At 31.5% G+C, this 20,747-nt stretch overlaps 1 protein-coding gene across 2 annotated transcripts; it reads right to left on the reverse strand.

The window, feature by feature from the left end:
* Positions 1-17,104: 17,104 nt before the first annotated feature.
* Positions 17,105-20,680, reverse strand: LOC100160902 (cullin-1). 2 transcript variants are annotated; one of them, XM_008185114.3, is made up of 3 exons: positions 20,319-20,680; positions 18,805-20,200; positions 17,105-18,439 (listed from the first exon to the last, which is right to left on the reverse strand). In XM_008185114.3, the coding sequence occupies exons 2-3, from the start codon at positions 20,155-20,157 to the stop codon at positions 17,465-17,467; spliced, it is 2,328 nt and encodes a 775-aa protein (XP_008183336.1). In that variant the 5' UTR covers positions 20,158-20,200; positions 20,319-20,680; the 3' UTR covers positions 17,105-17,464. The 2 variants fall into 2 exon arrangements, with proteins under 2 accessions (XP_008183336.1, XP_029345140.1); XM_029489280.1 differs by lacking the exon at positions 20,319-20,680 and having other exon boundaries at positions 18,805-20,312.
* Positions 20,681-20,747: the final 67 nt, after the last annotated feature.

Consider the following 20,747-nt stretch of genomic DNA (forward strand, 5'->3'; position numbering starts at 1 on the left):
TAATAAAGCTAGGAAAAAGTTAAAAGTCCGAAGTGTAAAAATATCGACATTTTCTCAAAAATTATATATATTTGGAGCTATTTATTTTAAAATATGATGGTAGCAATTAGGGTGGTGTGGGGGGGAAAAGCCCCCCACTAGTTGGTGTTAAATAAATGTTCAGTTGGAACGCTGTTTTTTTAATTTCTATTTGGGTTCCTATTCTTTCAATTTACCAATTTGAGCACTGAGTGACATTAAATAACTATTGAAAAAATCAAAAAATGACCTCCTTAAAGTACCATCTTGATCCAATTTGCTAAAAGATAAGCTACTACATATTGAAATCGAAGCACTCCTTCAGGTAGAAATTTTGTATACAGGATAAAAAAAAAAATAAACATCATATTAAAACCACTAGCTTCATCGCTCCGATCAGAATATAATATAGTTAATATGTTTTAACTTTAATAAAAATAATTCTTAAAATACATTACTTCATTCATTGTTGATCTTAGATAACTTTTTAACCTTTTTAAGGTTTAAAAAGATCTCTCTGGAGTGGCTGTAGATACTGGCAATGTACAAAACTACAAAATATTTGAATTAAAAAGTGAACTCGATATTTTTCAACCATTTTCAGTACCAAACTGATAACAAAAAAATCACGATATTAATTGTAAATGTTGATAACTGGAGCTTCAAAAATGTTGTTCAAAATCCTTCATATCGTAATATAATAAAATTTGTTTTTCTTAATCATGTATAAAAACAACATTTAACACGATTCAATGGGGTGGGTGGGGGGTCCGGACCCCGTGGACCCCCCCCTCCCCCCGTAAACACTCCACTGTTATAAATAACAATAAAATAACTAAAATCGTTATTCTTGGTTATTTGATATGTAATTTGGTTACCTACCCAGGTACATTAGTTATAACCTATAGGTATCTATAATGCAGTTATATATCATTTGTATTCATGTTGCAAAGAAACATTTTTAAATTCATCACAATTTCTATGGTGATACAAAAAGCACTAGAAATTAAAATTTTTTTTAAGTTCGGTTTTTCGTAATTTGTCGGTGGTTTTTCCCGTGGCATTAAATTACTATTGATAACAATAAATTGTGGACTACATATTTCTAAGGAGTGCTTTTAGGCCGGGGACTTTTAGGCTTATACACAGCGTTTTCCGTCGAATTAAAAATGCATTGGTTTATACACTATGGGCATAATACGCCGTGTTTTTATCCCCCAACCTTGCCAACGCGGCAACGCTCTATACGAATAATTGGTCACATCCTTGAGGAGGCTTAAAATTCTTACCTTATCGATTTTCTTTTTTATTAAAGCACGCATTTTCAAACGCCTATAGCTGGTGAGTGGTGGCTATTCCTACTTTATTCTAGTTGCGGCACTAGGTAATAGGAACATACATAAATAAATTAATGATAGCTACTAATTTTTTTTAAATTTAATATATATAACCTATGCTTTGTGCAGATATATTAATATTGGTATCAGTATTAATACACTTAGATAAACTTTTTTTCTATGTACAAAATTGAGGTGTTATTGATATTAAAGATATAAAATTACAAATTTTCAATTTATTTTGACGTTTGGTTGACTGAGTTCTTATTATGCGATATTATTATAAATTATAATATTATTGATACATTATGTCATGGATAGGTCGGAGGACTTGTAGCATTTGTTTACTTGTTTTTCACAGTCAGAAATAGCATTGAATGAATCAACTACCTACCAAGGTAATTAATACTTAAAATACGCACAATCACGATGCACACACTGACCAGGTAATTTCTAAAGAAATTATAAGAAGCTCTGGAATAAATGCAGTTTAGTTCCCACGCGATTTTTTCGATTATTTTTTTCCCAAAATGTGTGTTTTAAAGCACTGTTTTTTTGATATAACTTTTTAAGTAAAAAATGCGAGAATTTTTGAATTAGACTTTTGTATTCAGTGATTTAAACACACATTTTGGGAAAAAATAATCGAATAAAATCGCGTGGCAACTAAACTGCATTTGTTCCCTAGATTCTCACGTGACACCGGTTAGAATCCAGCTGTTCGTTGCACTAGCCGATGATAATGGTTTTGTTCCGGACGAGGCAGCCGAAAGTATGACTATAATATCTATGGCCAAAAGTGATGGCGACGGGATTGAGCCAGCGACGACTACGATCCAAGTAATGTCAGCGGTGCCTGAACAGCTTAATGCTCAAGTGACACCGGTTAGAGGCCAGTTATTAGATTCACTAGCTGATGATAACGATTTTGTTCCGGACGAGGCAGCCGAAAGCACGACTATATAGAATATATAGCTGTGGCCAAAAGTGATGGCGACGGGTTGGAGCCAACAACTGACTAGCCAAGTCAGCAACAGCAGAAAAACCCCGGCAAGGTCGTCGTAGATCGCTCTTATCGGCAGTGGGGAGGCGGCTCCTCAAGTTCGGAAGGACGTTATGCTGCTGTTGCTGTTGCAAATAAATAGGATGATAGCCGGTAGGTGAGATGACAACGAGTTTAAAAGACAAGAGATATGCAAAAATAGATATGTTGACTGGTGTCATCATCCAAAACTAAAGTTTATAATTTATTAAAATTAATTTTGTTTAATTTTAGTTTTGTTGAAAAACTTTAATATTATAATGATTGTTAATTTTCTCATATTATTAAATAAACAATGAAGCATAAAATATTCAAATATTAATTATATACTATATAAAATTTTACTTCCAATACCGTCAAATTTTTTTATGATTGTTATTATAAATATAAAAATGTGAGAAATAAAAATAAATGTACATAATAATGATAAGTAATAACAATAAAACAAATAATTATTTAATATGTACATTCGTCTTGAAAACTAATAACTTTTTATTTTTATGATTATTATATTTATATGCCGTATCTTAATGTTGAACAATAGTCAATAAGCCTAACATGGGAGATACCGGACAAATAAAACCACGACAGAGGTATAGCTAAATTGCCTATCCATAACGCCGTGTAATCATAACAATAATATTCAAATACACGATGAAAAAGAACTAACGGCATTACGGGAGAAAATATACGTATAACAATATTTTTAATTACAATTTGATTTACAAATATTTGTGGAAGCCAATGCAGTAAATGATATATCACTAATTTTTTTTTAAATGTCAAATTTACAAGTAGGTATACGAAAATGTAGATAATAATTGAAAATTCATACACCAATTATTAAGTTTATATAGGTATCTAAGATCAAAGGTGGGCATTAACTAGTTAAGAATTTAAAGTTAAGTTAAAAAGTCAATTTTTTTAACTTTTCAACTTAACTAGTTAGTTTATTTTCTAATCAACTTATGAACTTAACTAGTTTAATTTACAGTTGAAATAACTTAGCTTTTCTTAGTTGATTTTAAAAAAATCCATCAAGTTAAAAACATTTTGAAATGTTTCGTTTATAAGTAAAGTTCAATAAAATTGTTTTTTACAATTTATTCATTAGAAACTAGAAAGACACATTCACTCTTTATGTGATTTAGAAAACTAATTAAAAAAATTGATTAACTTTTTTTAAACTGAGCTAAGTTAATATTTTTTTCTATATTAACTTTTAACTTATCGAGTTAAATTTATAATTTGTCAACGGTTAACTTTTAACATATCGATCTTGTGTCCTCTTAACTTAACTTAACTTGGGTTAATTATTTTCATTAACTTGCCCACCTTTGCCTAAGATAAACAACTATCTAATTTATTCAATGTTTAAAGTTTAAAACTTTAAGCTATATTATAATATTTGCCTATAGGTACATTAAATAACATTTTCCACTGCACAAAAATAAAATATTTTTGAAATTAAAATATTTTAACTTATTTTTATCTACCTGTATAATTTTGTCCAACAAAATATATTCTCCCCCGTGAATTCCCGACCATTGGAGATAGTACAGGTACTGAAATTCAAGTATACCTACCTATTATCCCGTTATCCGGTTATCGTCACGTAAAATAAAAGTTTAGTCACTAATGTGTAGGTACCAACAAATTATAACACGCGTTGTGTTTCGAATATGAAATTTTAAATAGTTCAGCGAGTAGGTATAACGTATTACATATGTGTACCTATTAAATTTAATCCTATCCATAGATTTGAAGTATTTTTCTGGTATTTTGTCGTTTGTTTATAATATTATTTCGTTAGTTATCTATTTAATAGTGGCTCGTACATAGAATATCGCCGATGCAGCATAAAAGTACAAAAACGACGATGCAACTTTGCATTTGCTTAACCCTTGAACATTGCGCATAGAAAATAAGCGTACAAATATCATATAATATAATATAAATAACATATTCGTTGCAGTTCACCAGCTATATTCATCAATCGACGCGATCTATATGACGAAATGTATACCTTTACATATATTATATATATATGCCTACTTTCGTGATAAATTATAATAATATCATTAATAATTGCACATCGCCAGGCTTCAAAAGCCGCGTCGTCGTACTCGCGGTGTGATTGACGAAATACCAATAATAATCGATAACGATGGATATACATATTATTCTTTTATCATTCATTTATTCTTAAGTAATTAAAATACAAGCCAGAAAATATGCAATAATTAAGTAAAACAATTTTCAGTCGACGCTCGTCCTGTTTACTGTACCTATCGCATTTTTATAATTCGTTTAACAGTATATAATATAATTATTTCAGCATTATAACTACGCCATTAACCATACATGTTGATTTAAATCAATCTCAGTTAAACTCTAAACATGTATTATACAAGGCAGTAAGTATAATAAATTTTGCATAATATGCATTAAACTCATTCAACCATGTCTGCACGTTAAAAATAAACTCTTCATAATTTATATCATCAACACGGTTTTAATTATTTGCTTATATTATATTGTCATACCTTTTAGTTTATAAATAATAATATAATATACTCGCGATTATTTAAGTCGGGTTCACACTATACCATGTCGTGTGGTTTCGTATTTTTATGTTTATACCAAAATGCATTACGAATGATATGAATATTGCACCTACCTGATGATAATTGATAACATAATATTATTTTATTTTAGTAATTTAGTTATCACTTTTCCGTACATAAATGTAACCACACGGTCAAAAGTTGGATATAATCAACTATGCGGTATCGTTTGGTAACTGTGGTACTGTGATTATTTTACACGTCACGGTGTAGTGTGAAGCTGGCTTTACACCTTACGGTAATGTCTATAATACTCATTAGTTTTATAGAAGCAGAGGAATATTAATCAATAACGGAAGATCGTAACCATGAAGATAAAAGATCTCTAATCTTCATGATCGTAACATTTATATAATATTTATTTTATTTCATAAATTCTTGAACATAATAATATGTCTATTATACAATATAATTATTAGATAACAGTGTTACTAATAATAATAGTGATAATATTTGATACAATTTAAACTTTTGTCAAGTCAACAACACATTTAAGACATTAAAAACTAATAAAATATAAATATAAAACAGTTATATGAGTTGAAAAGGGATATTCGTCTGCAAGACGTATTAGTATTGAATGAGTGACGAAACTGCAAAGGGAAAATAAAGTTTCATAAGGAGCGTGAAGGCACTTCGATATCTACTTGTGGTAGAAGAGTTGGGGCATCAATGGAACAAATGATAATTATTATTATAATATGTTTAAAATCTATGTTTGCCAATAGCTATATTATTTAATCTATCTGCTTCACGGACCGACTAATATGACTAGAAATAATTATTAAGATCTTATAGCCTCCCAATTTCGATATCGTAGAAGTATTCCGTAGGTATTGTAGAGCAGGTAGTTGGGAATTTGGAATACGACGTGATAACTTCTAGCAACATAATTCGTTGCATAATAGTAAGTTATCATTTCATTATGGACGATCGATAAAAATGCATACAATTATACTGCATTATGTTGATGAATATTTACTAACTTCAAACAAGTCTTAAAACGCGCGCATAGGTACACCATTATATATAGAGCATATATTATGTTTTGCCTTTTGTACCCGTTTGGAATTTAGAATATTATATTATTAGCTAGCTGATTAATTTGTAACAAACGTTTGATCATAATATATTATGGACGTAGGTACAATAAATACAATACAAACAATCTCGTTTTGCGCAATTCAAATCAAAACCACTGATGCAATAATTATTGTTTGTCGGTGGGTCGGTCTATAACGGCAAATTAATTAATTTTAAATTGTAGTCTACGTAATTAAATATCCATATACTCGTTACTCACACAATACAATTCCTTATTAATATTTTAGACCGAAATCAATTATGTCATATATCATGACTATCATACTATTAATTAACAGTTAACATTTATATTTGTATACTACCGAAATTATATACAGGTTGATTCATCAGACACGCTCACATTTTATCTTTAAATATGTTTAGAAAACTGGGAAGTAACAAATACAATTACCAGTGTTAATACATTTTTAGTAAAAGAACGCGAAATATTATTAAAACAAACTATGAAGTACCTACACGCACATTGCCATAATGTTTTGTTTTTTATTCTTATCTAATAAAATATGTTTTAACGAATATAATGTATAATAGGCAAGAGTGTATTCTATGTGCCTATGTCCTAATTCTATAGCACCTCACAGATTACGTGTATTTGTAAAAATTTAAAATACTTCAGCCTCCCCCCCCCAAAAAAAAAAAAATACATATATAATACTGGTTGATTTATTTAACGTAAGACAAGTTATTGATTATACTTCTTTTATGTAATTGTAACTTGTAAGTCGTTAAGAAACAACATTTTTGGATAAAAATTTAATTTTTACTATTTCTAAGTTTCTTTTACTCTTTTGAATGACAACAAACATTTTTAATTTCATATTCCGAAGCAAATTATTATATACGGTCATACGAAGTAGGTATTTCAATCTATATAATATTCAAATTTTAGGTAAGTAATTTATTAGTCATAAACTTATAACTTATAACCAGAACGCGGATTTTTATGCACTAAAAAGTAAAAAGTATCGAAATATGCCATATAATATGCAGTAAAAATCATGAAAATATGCAAAAAAATAAGCAATAATTTTTGTTATTTATTTAAAATGTTCAAATTAAACAACTTACAATAATACGTTAATTACTCAAATACTTATTAAAAAAAAAATGTAGGGAATTTTCTGAACAACTTAATGTATTTTTAATATTGTATTTATTGGTTACGTTACGTTTATCGGTTAACATATTTTTAAAGACTGAGAACCGGCATCAACCGAAGTTTTTGGGGTATATTTGAAGGAACTTAGTATTATCGGGTCTTGATAAGATATTCGAGCTGAGCATTTTCGTCTAGTAGTACTGCATTAATTTGTCGATAACTGACTGATACTGCAAAATCAATTAAAATTATAGGTAGACAAACGTTTATTTTCGGCATATTCACGACTTATGGACAACGACAAACGATGTAACCGAGTGGTATGTCGATAACCGACTGACACACAAGAACGATTAAACGATCAAACGAAAGTTTATGTCGTAATCGATTATTTATCTTTATACAAATTATAATTTAGTGTCTATAAAATTAAGTTTTAATTTTTTTACCTACTTGACAAAATATAATTTTATATGCATTTTTTTTTAAATTTTCAATATGCAATTAATTTTGAGTTTTGCCAAACTATGCAATAACATTTAAATATGCAGAAATATGGAAAAAATGTAACCATTAGTTTCAAATTGCATAGAAATCCGCGCTCTACTTATAACTATTTGAAATTTAATTGTGGGGAGTTGTAGTAGACCAACATTTTGCGGGGTACTCATGTAGTCCTGTAACACTAAACTCCGTTCATCGAAACTTGAAATGTTTATCCCACAAATCCCTAGTAGTCCAAAATTCAATTTTAATACGTTAAAAATATTTAAAAAAATTATAACAATAAAAATATAGAAAAATAGTTTTTTAACGACCTATGTAAGCAAATTATTTTTATTAACCTAAACAGTTTTTAAGTAGGCAATGAGAGTGTCTTACGTTAATCGGATCATTCTATATTTATATAAATATTTGATCAAGTACACATATTGCATATAGTTAAGGTAATAGCGTCCATGTGAACGGGATGTGGAAAAAGAGAGCAAATAGGTATACACGTTGTTGCCAGTCTGAAAATGTGTGATAACTTCTCACATAGGTACCTATAGTCTGTCCATAGTCGTGTGTAAATGTATGTTTATAATCCAATTTTTATAACACGCGTGCGGCGTACCTAAATATATAAATAATTTTTTTATTACCTGTATCAGCTAGTGTATCGTATTCGGCGTATCGCAGAGGTATTCAAACTGTGCGTCGCGGCTCCCAGGGGCGTCGCGAGAGTTATCGAAGGGAGCCACGTCATATAATTGAAAACCAATAAATATTTTAAAATATTTTTACGAAAAACGTTTTTTATTATCATTGAGGCACACCGGTTGGGAAACGTTGGATTGTTTACAGTCTACACTCTACTATAATCATTCGCTAAGTATAGCTTTCATTGATCGCGTAAGTCGCAATAGAGACAGCGATACCATCAACTGCCATCGTTAAATCATCAATGCGTATGTCGTGTTTGGCAGTATTAGTCGCGAGTTAAATTATCAGTCATTTTTAATTTGGGAGCCGTCAACATTTTGTGAAGACTCAAAGGAGCCTTGGGATGAAAAAGTTTGAATACCTCTGGCGTATCGTATTTTTTTGCTCCAACGCAATTTATATCGGTACGACGGACCCTCGGAATATATATGTTATACAATACTGTTACCAGCTACTATATATAGTAATGCAGTGTATTGTGTAAATATTAATTAAAAAATAGTCATAAATGGCCTACTGCTACGGGTGGTTTAACGGCCGCCCGCTAACGATGATTACTTTGGTCTTTGAGAGTCATTGCAGCAGAGCAAAATATGTAACCACTGTCCGTGTGTAGGTTCCTACCTATGTATATACATAATATAAACACAGATATAGTATATATCTGCGAATATAAATTATGATTATTACTCCGGGGAGGCGTCAGTACCGCCGCTCTCGTGACGCTACACATTTTTTGTATATTTTTGATAGTAGGTACATGAGTAGGTACACATAAATTATAATATGTATATAATATATTATGATATAGCTACAACATTATAAATTATAATATAAACATACCTATTACGTAATGCAGTATTGTTCGACTTCAAAGAAAACAGCTAGATGTGAGTGTGTGTGTGTGTGTGTGTTGTGTTAAGTTCTGAACAAATTGTTGTGTACGTGCCAATTGCATTGGGTTTACACTCGTGTGTATGATATAATGATAACAATAGAACTCGAAAGCGTTTCTTAGCCAAAAAGTAAAACTGTTTTCTCATAACATAGGTAATAATAATAATAATCATAATATCGTGTGATAAAATATCGCGAAATTAAAATGCGATTAATAAAAAACGTGTTCGTACCTCGTAAGTATACATAAATGTGCAAACACTCCAGATACAGAACTGAAAATATAGTAATTTATGGAAAATAAAACCATACGGTGTGTTTTTAATCATGTCTGCTTTGCTTATTGAAACATTTTAGAACTTTTAACCGACTGTGTCTTTTGCAACGTCTTTGACTATTGCCATGGAATATAAATGATAGATATTATATTACTTCCATATGCAGATGAATCCACGGATATAATATGTAATGCAGAATTTATGTCAAAGAGTTCAGTGTTAATGAACAATTTTTTCAATGAAATTTGATTTAAAAATAGTCAATTATAACCAAAATAGTTTATAATTTTGAATTTAAATTATAACAATATATGTTATATTATTTTAATTTAATAATTTAATTATTGATTAAGATGGTGCATAGATATTAGAAGCACAAGCATATTTTAATAAAAACATAATTTTTTTTATGAATCATTAAATAAAAATGTGATTATAAATAAATATGATTACTGGTTTTTAGAATTAACATAAAGCCTAAAGGTGTACAGTAAAATGTAAATACATCAAATTTACAGTACCGATTATAATACCAACTAGTTTTGTAAAATCCAAGTCCAACATTTTTTCCGAGCAGGTAATATTTCTTTTAAGTACCTACCTATAGGGATATATTATTTTTATATTATAATGACGTATAATATAAGATCCTTATATTTAATATCATATACTATCGGTATAGTAGCTGGCTGTTTAGAATACAATGTTAATGCGAATAATTATTATTTCAAAATCTAATTCAATTAACAACAATAATAATAATTGAGTCTTTAAAGTTATTATAGAAAAAAATACTAAATCAACTCATTTAAAGAAACTAATTTAAAATATTTCTATAATAAACAATAATCTGTTTGTTCAACACTCACATTAAAATGCACTTATTTTTCTATTTTTCCTAGGACCTAGACTCTAGGTATTTAAACTTAAACTGTTATCATTATTTATAGGTAAATTATAAAATCCCTGAGACTGGACTGACACACAAAAACACTGCGGTCTCGGTTCAAAATCGTTTCAAAACGCCTCTGCCCTCTGCGCGTACCATGAGCGGCGAGCGCTCACATTTGAAGATATGGTGTATTTCAGGGCATCATTCCTACCTCCACAGAACCGCAGACTGGGTAAGCTTTTTTCCAATCTGTGTTGGTTAGGTTAGGTACGAGAAGAAACAGTCATGCCCAGGCAGAGCCTGCAAAGTGAGGCCATGGAATGACACCTCACCATATAACTCCTACTGTTCAGCCATTTTTCAATATTCTCCACATAAGTGTGTGTGGTGTGTCCTCCTTTTATCATCCATTCCTATTGATCCTGTCACCCCTCTAGACAAATGTGAAATGATAGTAATTTTTTTAATTGTAAGCATGAACTAAGAAGATCTTCTTAGTTCATGATTGTAAGCAATAAACTATTTTTATTGATGATATTATATTGATATTATATTACATATTATGACATATTACATTAGTACAGATGACATAGATAACACAGATAAAAGATTTTTTTATCTATGTTGTTTATCTATTATTTTCTGTTATTAAATAAAAGCAATTTTGTGGGTTTTTAGTTCTTTTTGTATGATATTGTCACATTGTCATATTTTCTGATTGATCGGCACCCTTGCTTGCTTGTATTTTAAAATTCTCGGACTTCCAAGGCTGGATCATAACGGCATTGACGTTATTGCATTTTGAACTAGATCGAAAATCTGTGACGGGCATTTAAGTATCAGTCTGTTGTCTGTGACATGGCCGGGGTTAGGTTAGGTTAGGTTCCAAATTCGACACGGGAAATTATAAACACAGGAGCCCATTTGTATTAACCAACGGATTAACTTACTAAAATGCTTAGGAATTTATTATAAAACTATACATTTCATATTTATAATGGTGAAATTCAAATTAGCATTTTATTTTTCTTTATTACTAATTTTTAAACTTACAATATTAAAATTTTGTACAGCAAATCACCTTGTCGAGCGACTATAGATTAATGATTTCATCGAGGTCTATAGAGTAACCAATTTTTCTTTTTCTACGCTCATCATCATAAAAGCTTCAAGCTTTGAATAAGTTAGGTATCTAACTACAAAGTCTTGCTTTATTATTTTTAAACTGTGCAAATTATCTTTCACATGTCATTTGCATTGAAGGTAAGATAAGTATACCTAAATATTTATACGCAACTACGTAAGACATAGATTATTTGAGTATGTTTCGTTATCTTTTAATATTTTTACAATATACACAGGAAATCTGGAAATGTACTTACGTTTTAATAAAACTTAAGTCGATGATTGGAATACCATGATTGCCTTTTAGACGACTGTTAAAGTTACAACTTATATGTTTTAATATTTCTTGTCATTGCGATATTGCGTACTTTTAATAATACAAATTGAAAACTACCTATATATGGCTATATAAGTAATTGTTATAAAATATAAAGGCAGTATGAAAGCCAAATTTGGAAAAATTAGATTTTTTCATACTCCTATATTAAAAAAAAAATTACTCTTCTACTTTCAAATATATCTTTTAACGACGCGAAACGTAGGTAGGTAGTCAAAATCATTATAAATATCCTTAAAAGTTATTTAAAAATGTTGTATATCAACAAATTAATTTTAAAATATTGTCAAAGCAAGTATAACAATAACAATTTTATTTTCTAAAACATTAATATCACAATCGACTTATTGAAACTCCACAGTAGACTTATAACTTAATTTTTAAAATGCATATTAATTTTGCTGAGTAATTTAAAAATAAAAACTGTTTTATTTAACAATGCAAATTCAGTCTAATGTGAAAAAACCTCACAGTGAAACTACCAACAAAGAAGTCGGCAAATATACAAAATATTCACTCGTTCAAGCTCCATTTAATATAATAAATAAAAATAATAATATTTTATGATTCTAATACAGTAATACATGTTATATGCGTGCGCACGGTACGTGCACCGTACGCTTGCATACTATGCGGGCATACGCTTTTTTACAGGGGACACATAAACAGGCTCACAGTAAGTTGGCTCTCAGTTCATAACTGACTGGTGGTAAATGATAATATTATATAGCGAAATCAATATGGTCATATGGATTTTTTTTTGAATTTACTGTGAGCAGTTCTCAATAATAACGAATGCAATATGGGTTTAGTGTAAGTATTTGCTATTTATTTTCTTAAAATTAAATAATATTTATATATTTTAACACGTGCGCAGTGTGCAGAAAAACAGTCCTATAGTAGGTACCTAACTATATACTTCACTTGTTGTATGAGTGTATGACCTATACCTAAAGATATGGACCGCTTGTCCAACATACTCCTTCAATACCTCCGTATATAAGGACCTTTGTTGTTAGAAAGAGATAGCTATTAGCTAATAGTTTGGGATACCCATAATGTATAGCCTGTATACAGTGTATGTATACAGTGTATGGGTCTAAAATACATTGATGCATCATATACCATATTGATATATGCGGACAGCATAGCGGCGTAGAACCAACCTGAGTATATAACCGTGGTTAACAGTGATCAATTTATAAAAAATATCTTTACCACGCATTAGTAATCAAGTTACTTACCTATCAGTTATCCTACCGGTTACTGACCTATAATACGTAATACGTATCGTGCGTCCGTGCAGTTGTTTGTTCTGCGTAGTGTGCGGAATAAAGGAAAATAAATCCAGCATATACTATTAAACTAGGTATGTTCATTTTTAAGGTCATTGCCTCAATATTTTACGGTGCAAACAAAAATTAAAAAAACTTACTAATTAGAAATAAGAAGACAAGAAGTATCAACCATATTATGTTTATAATTTAATACCATCATATACCAGGGGTGGATCCAGAAATATTTTATAGTGGGGGGAGGGCGCAAAATTGTTTTTATACTTACGATAAGGCTGCCTAAATTGTAACACAATACGTAAAAGCTTAAAGCAACAAAAAGTATGAGCTGTAGTTTAAGCTGGGCAGTGGGCACCAGGAATATATAAAAGAAAAAATTGGATCCAATTTATTTTATGCATATATTATACATCAGGGATGGGCAACTCAAAGTAACTAGCGGGCCACTTTTAAGTACTTTAAAATCTAGCGGGCCGCAGTGCATAAGAGAAAGCAAAAAAAAATAAAAAAAGGTCCTTCAAAATTTATTTTTTACGCTTTTTAGCGGACATTTTTAAAATAATTACTACAAAACACGAAAATAATAGTAATTTTAAGTAATTTTAATTTTAATTTTATGAAGTAATTTGAAAATGTAGCGCGGGCCAGATAAAAAAGGTACGGAGGCCGCATATGGCCCGCGGGCCGCCAGTTGCCCATTCCTGTTATACATAATAAAAACTTATTTTTAGAGATTTGGTGAGGGGAGGTAATAAAATATATTACCTATTGCGAATTGACCTTGTATCAAACTAAGGTGAGAACATTACAATATGTGTTCTCTCGTAGTCGCGTTGGTTTTTATGACATTTTAATTTTTAAGCGAGTTTGAGATAGTAGTACTAAATACGAATGTCTAATTTAGTACCTGTACTTATATAAAATATTAAAATGCCCACAACTCGCTTAAAAATTAGATTATCGTGAAAAACCAACGAGAAAATTCAGATAATATTTCTACCTTTAAGTATTACCATAGCTCAATTCACAGTCTAATGTTAAAACTAACAACTCACAATTTATTCTAATGAACGCAAATTTTCTACGCCTTGTAGGTTTGTAACCTAACCTGAGTTGGTGCCACGGAGGCAACACGTCATGCGGGTGTGGCGTTTCTATAAATAATAACTGCGCGATTTGTATACAATCTTATAATTTTACCGTGGTTTCCTAAACTTTAAACGTTTTTAAAAAATTATACATTATGAACGTTTGAAATTAATAAAAGCAACAACTTACAGATGCAAACTTATAACGACGTGTCCATGAGGGAATCGATAAACATTCGTATACATGTGTTTAAAAAGTAAGATAATAATTTTCTGTTCAATGACTTCTAATAGGTAAGTTGTTCGGTTTCATCCCGTTCATAAACCGCACTGCCAACAAAGCTATTTACATCGTTGACCGATCAACCTAAAATCTAAAAACATTAACTATATATTTATATCGTAGTGTAGGTACTTACTGCTTTAGCTAGTGGATCATAATACGTCATAATATTATATAATATATTATAAAAACAATAATACAATAGTTAGGTACCTATGACCTAAATCATTACATTATTACCGTACGATGAGCGGATTGCGGATAACATAGCTTACACAATATAGGGTGGGTAATGGGTGAATGCTTATTGTTTTTGTAGTAAGTATAAGTACCTACCCAAAAGGGCCAGAGATTACAATTCCTGCCGGGGAAAGATTAAAATCCAACGTCCAAATTAGTACATTATTATATTTTGATGTAAGTACTATAAGTATTTCCGAGAGTATATTTCTATTCTAAAATAATAATACGTATATAACAGTATAGGTACTAAATGATTGTTCTTTGTTAACATCTTTCATTCCGGAAATATTTTATAAGCTGCCTACATGATAATATCATATTATTTTTTTATGCAAACTATTAAATTACGTACAGTTAACAAAATTCCATGACACCCTCAGCGCAAAAGCCCCATTAGTTTATTAAAAAAAACACCACCATCATTTGGATGATAATTTCCTAAAAAGCGTAAATAGGTACCTAACTCATGTCCCTTGACCCACATCATTTGGGAATCTTCCGAAATGTCCATTTTATAACCGACAATAAATAATTATTTTATTGCATAACACACTGCGAGTAGAACTGTAAATTACGCCTACAAAGTTTATAATTTCAATACCTAGTTTTCCATTATTTTTTAACTAAGTATCTTATAGTAATTGTACGGCGATAAACGGCTTATTGTTTTGTTTTTATCAAAATTTCAATATGACAATATTTTCCTTTTGATTTTCTATAAACACGTATAATATAATAGTAGCAACTAGCAAAACGTTTTTAAGTTTATTGTCGATAAAATTATCGGGATCTCTCGAGTGCGTCATGTGTGTCATGGAGTGATGACACCTGTACAAAGTATAATAAATTATATTTTATAAACGCACTCGTAAGCACTAAAAAAAATCACCAATTACAACACAATAAACACGCTTGCAAGTTGCAGGACTAATTAATGAGCAATGATACTGTTAAAAATATGCAGGTCTGATAACTGGATGCAATAGCTATTGCACTCTGCAGACAGTGCACCGTATATATTGCGTGGCAAGCAGAAAGTTTCAGTTTCAAACTTTTAAGTTTTTGAAAATAATAACTGTAATTAAATTTATTCAACACATTTAACTACAAATTAGGAATATCTAGAGTGAAACCTCGATAACTTGAACGTCTATAAGTCGAATAACTCGAAGGAATATTTTTGCCTCTGCATTTCAATAAATACACACAATTTTTCTGTAACTCGAATTTTTATTTTCATCACCGACCGATTCGAGTTATCGAGGTTCCACTGTATTTATTATCCTTTTATTCCCGCCTCCCGGATTTTTAGGTAGAATACCTGTTATAGCACAGTTGATGCACATATCACACAATATGACTCACATAATTTATGGATTTATTAGATCAAATCATCACATAAAGCCAGTCCTGCTTTTGATAAAGTTAATAAAGGATGTGTGTGGCCGAGTCTGCAAATGCACACACATTTGCTCCATAAAATCCGCCACCAAGGTATCCAGCATAATTTAGCAGCACTTCGCGAATCGAGTGAAATTTTTGAATTTATTTTCAATACTACTGCGTTTGTGTATAGGTATTTCGTTTAAATCATTAATCGGGATGTGGACGCTCGACCTCGACGGTTTGATAAATACATCTACCTGCCGCATGCCCACACACCCGTAACCCGGAAATAATAACCTATTATTGATTTCAATATTAATAAATAATAATAATAATAAATTGATATCCTTATTTATCGAGTTATAATATTTGTATTTTAATATTGTATATTACTTGGCCGCTATTTTATGTTTTACGGTAGGTAATTTTTCACAGATTATACGCCGAAAAGTCGCCGAGGACGACGTTGTACTCGCGTCGTCGTCGTCTCGTGTGGGCAGACTGCGTGCAGCGACGCACCAACTTCGTCTCGAACCTGTATAATAATATATAATAATAATGCCGACGAAATGCGGCGGCGGTTGTATACCGCGGAAAATGGGACAGCGCAACTGTGTGCCAATTCTGACCACCGAATATATTACAATATACGTTGTGCGATAAAATGCAATAATTCGAAAGCCACCGAACGATTTGCGGAACTGGACGTGTGCGGCGCGGCGTTAAGAAAAAACCAAACACTTTCACCGCTTATCCCCCACCACACCCCTTATTATTCGATACACTAAAAAAAATGACGGTAGCCCAAAATCGTAACACGCCACCAGTCAAAAATTCAAAAACGCAATTTCATTGTTCAAGTATGAATTTTTAATGTTTATCTAGAATAGAAAAAAGAAAACCATATTTTTATGTACATGGACGCTTACGCACATATACACATAATTACATACACACACACACACACACACACACACACACATATTTACACAATTTAATATATTGACATAATATGATATAGTTGACATCTCTGCGGAACTGAAATGATTTGGTAAATCACGTTATAATAATTATTGGGGTATCGATCAATTAGGTCAAATCATATTTTAAAGAACGTTTTATTTTACACTTAAGAATAAAAAATATTAGTAAAATATGTAACATAATACAAAATATTTGTAAATAGAAATTTTAAACGAAATGTCACTTAAGCCAAGTAACTATACGAATCTTTCTGTCCCTCGGTTCTCTCTAGGTACTCTTTTTCGATCAGGATGTCTATACACTTTTTTATGACGTTGACTCTAGGCTTAAATCTCGACGACAGTTGTGTTAAGACCTCGGCCGTCAGCTGTTGGTGCTTCATGACTTTCCGCATTTTCATGATTCTCACAATAGCAGCTTGTATCAGCATTTTCCTGTCTTCCTCGATATGCTTGTGTGTACTCTCTTGTTCTAATTTTATTTCTTGTTTCATCGGGACGTTGATGTTCACGCGCAACTTCTTGTTCTTGTACCCGAGAAAAAGCTTTACAAGGGAATTACCTTCCACATTTGCCTCATCTTCATTGCATGTCAGGAGTTTTGCTTTCAACAATATCTGTACGACCTGTATCAAATAGTCGGTTTTCAGCTGTGTTGATTCTGACAGTTGGTTAACTGTCCACGACTCTTGAACATTAAATTGCAATAAAACGGCCATTTGAAAAGTGGAGGCTTGTAACGTATACCGATTTTTGAAACAGTTAGTAACCAATTCACCTTTGGACATATTATACAGCCAGTTGAGTTTACGACCTGAATGCTGGGCACTGTAGAATTGGGTAAACCTTTGAACGGAACGTTCCAATTCGGACGGCAGTGAAAATGTAAGAAGATACTGGAAGGGCCATGAACCCGATGATAAAACTTGTATGCTAAAGTCAATATCATGAGGCATGTTTGAATTAGCTACGTGCTTTCTAAAAGCCTCGTTAAGATCTTTGGACACACCAATGTCTTGGAACATACGTTGAAGTTTTGAAGTGTACTCGAACCCACAGGCTTGTTTCAGTTTAGATATCATTGAGGCTTCTGCATCGTCACTGGCAGACATATGTTGAACGAGTCGTTTGGCAAGCATTTTACTGTAGAACTTTTGGAACACATCTTTATCTTCAATGTATTTAAACATAATCATTACCTATATTAACAAACGGATAAATTATAACATTTTAAATCAACGATTGTTGTAATAGTAGTATTCGCATGTATTGTATCTGTCTTAGGCATGCGTAAAGTAGTAAATCTTAGTACTAGTTTCTTACTATAGTTTGTTTATAGTTAATATTAGAGTAAATTTGCATATTATCAAAATATTTAAAACAAAAAAGTGAAAAAAACATCTTTGCTTGAGAACCAGTTTATATTCTCCTCTACAAATTATAAATAAACTGTAGTAAGAATCTGGTACATACCTACCTATATTTGATACATTACAAATGTGTAAGATAGAGACAATACATGCGAGTACCTAAAACATTTTCTTAAATAACTATTGGTACTCACTTGGTTTAATGTATCTTCGAGTTCGGCTTCTTCTGGGTTCTTACTAGATTTTTTCAACAGCAGATCACAAAATTTGGCCAACATCTCTGGACTTTTAGAACTTGAGTTGTATTGTCTTGTGACTAAGTTGTTATTAATGAATCCTCCACAGGCCTTGTCCAAAGCAGCAACAAATCCTGAATCATTATTAAATGATACGGCAACCAGTGCATTGTATTTTTTATGTACATTTAGGATAACACTGACGTAGGTTTTTGGGTCATTAAAAGCCATTTCACCACATTTTTCGATAGCAGTTTGACCCTGTGCCAATATATGACATTCTAGTATATTTTTCAACTCGCCAAGACCATCTTGTATACGTGAGACTAATTGGTACATTCGACCGAGATCATCGTTCTTTTCAAAATTTAATAAATTTTGGAATTCAGCATGGAAAATTTCCATGTGTTTTCTAATCAGCACTCTTTCACAAGTATCTGCAAGACCAACCAATGTAGTTTCATGTAGATAATCCCGCACTCGTTTTTGTTCTTCTTGTAAACGTTGCTCTGCCTTTTTCATATACTCGGTTACTGTATTATTGGACAAAAATTGATCACTCTCTTTAATATAAAAACATTTAGTTTCTTCTAAAAATGTTTTTTCAAAAGATTCTTTATAAATTGTCAAACTTTGACCTTTTAGGGTTGGCTCTTCTTCGTTTAAGCCAAGCTCAACATAACAGTTAATTACACCACTAACCAGACGTGTGTTGATTGATTCACCATTTCGTTCGCGTTCAATCAATTTTAGGACAGCATTGGTGACACGTTTATGTAGTTGCTGAAACAGGCAGTCTCGCCATGCCACTAATGCAAGTTGATATATTTCATAAATACCTTTACGGCCTTCTTCGCATTCCCTGCGTACCCAATGTCGATTTAGATATGAACAAACACCATTCAATACTTTTGAACTAAACCTGTAGTCTTCCCACTCACGGGTATAGAAAGACAGCACATCTTCGTCCATAAAATTAGCACCACGGCTGATCAAGTCCACCAGGTAGTGCCTCAAGAACTCCTTAATCCTACGGTATAACTCTAGGCCCACTAACTGAGCACCACCGACCTGTGCTGTAGACGTCGATGATGCTTTTTTGGAACGACTACTCGTTACGGATGCACTTTTATTGGGATTTAAATGCACACTGGTACAGTAATTGTAAACGTGAGTATATAGCTCCATGTACCTGGGCTTGGGCATCGATTGGCGGTTGTACACATGCTCAATTCCGTTCTTCAAATCTCCCCATATGGTGTCAAGATCATAGATTTGTTTCGACGACATACCGTCGCGCCGGTTTGACATAATCGTTACCACAGATTCTTGTTTTTGACACTACCGTACGTTACTAAAAACAACAAATATACTTTTTGTAATTTCGTCACTAACGAACACAATATACAAAGAATTTTAATTTACACAAAGAGTAATTAAATATTTATACAAAAAATATTACAAAATATTACCTAGTTGTTCTTTAAGTTACTTCCCGAACAATGGATTCGCGGATAATGTGATAGGAAAAAGTTTTTTTTTTGGAGAAACTGATGTAGTCATTTACAAGGAAACTGTATATCGTATCGTTCCCAAGGAGGTCTGAGAAACAATCCACTCCACTAGTCCACTGTATAAGTTGTTGACGCAATTAAAAGCAATTAACAAACGTTCCTTCTGGAAAATCAAACGCTCGTCACGGCGTTTCAAAATTAGAAAATTGAAGTAGGTCACTGTCTAGTTCGGTTTTCCTGAGATTTAATTAAAAAAACAATGTCGTTCGAAAAATCTTTCAGGATCTACGCGAATTGCGAACTGCACAGCTCTAAACTGATAACAAAATTACGAAACACAATCATTCGAATGATGATAAATATTGATAATAAATTCAAAATAATATG

The sequence above is a fragment of the Acyrthosiphon pisum genome, chromosome A2 (genome assembly GCF_005508785.2).
Source record: "Acyrthosiphon pisum isolate AL4f chromosome A2, pea_aphid_22Mar2018_4r6ur, whole genome shotgun sequence".
In the NCBI taxonomy this organism is placed as follows: Eukaryota; Metazoa; Arthropoda; class Insecta; order Hemiptera; family Aphididae; genus Acyrthosiphon; species Acyrthosiphon pisum.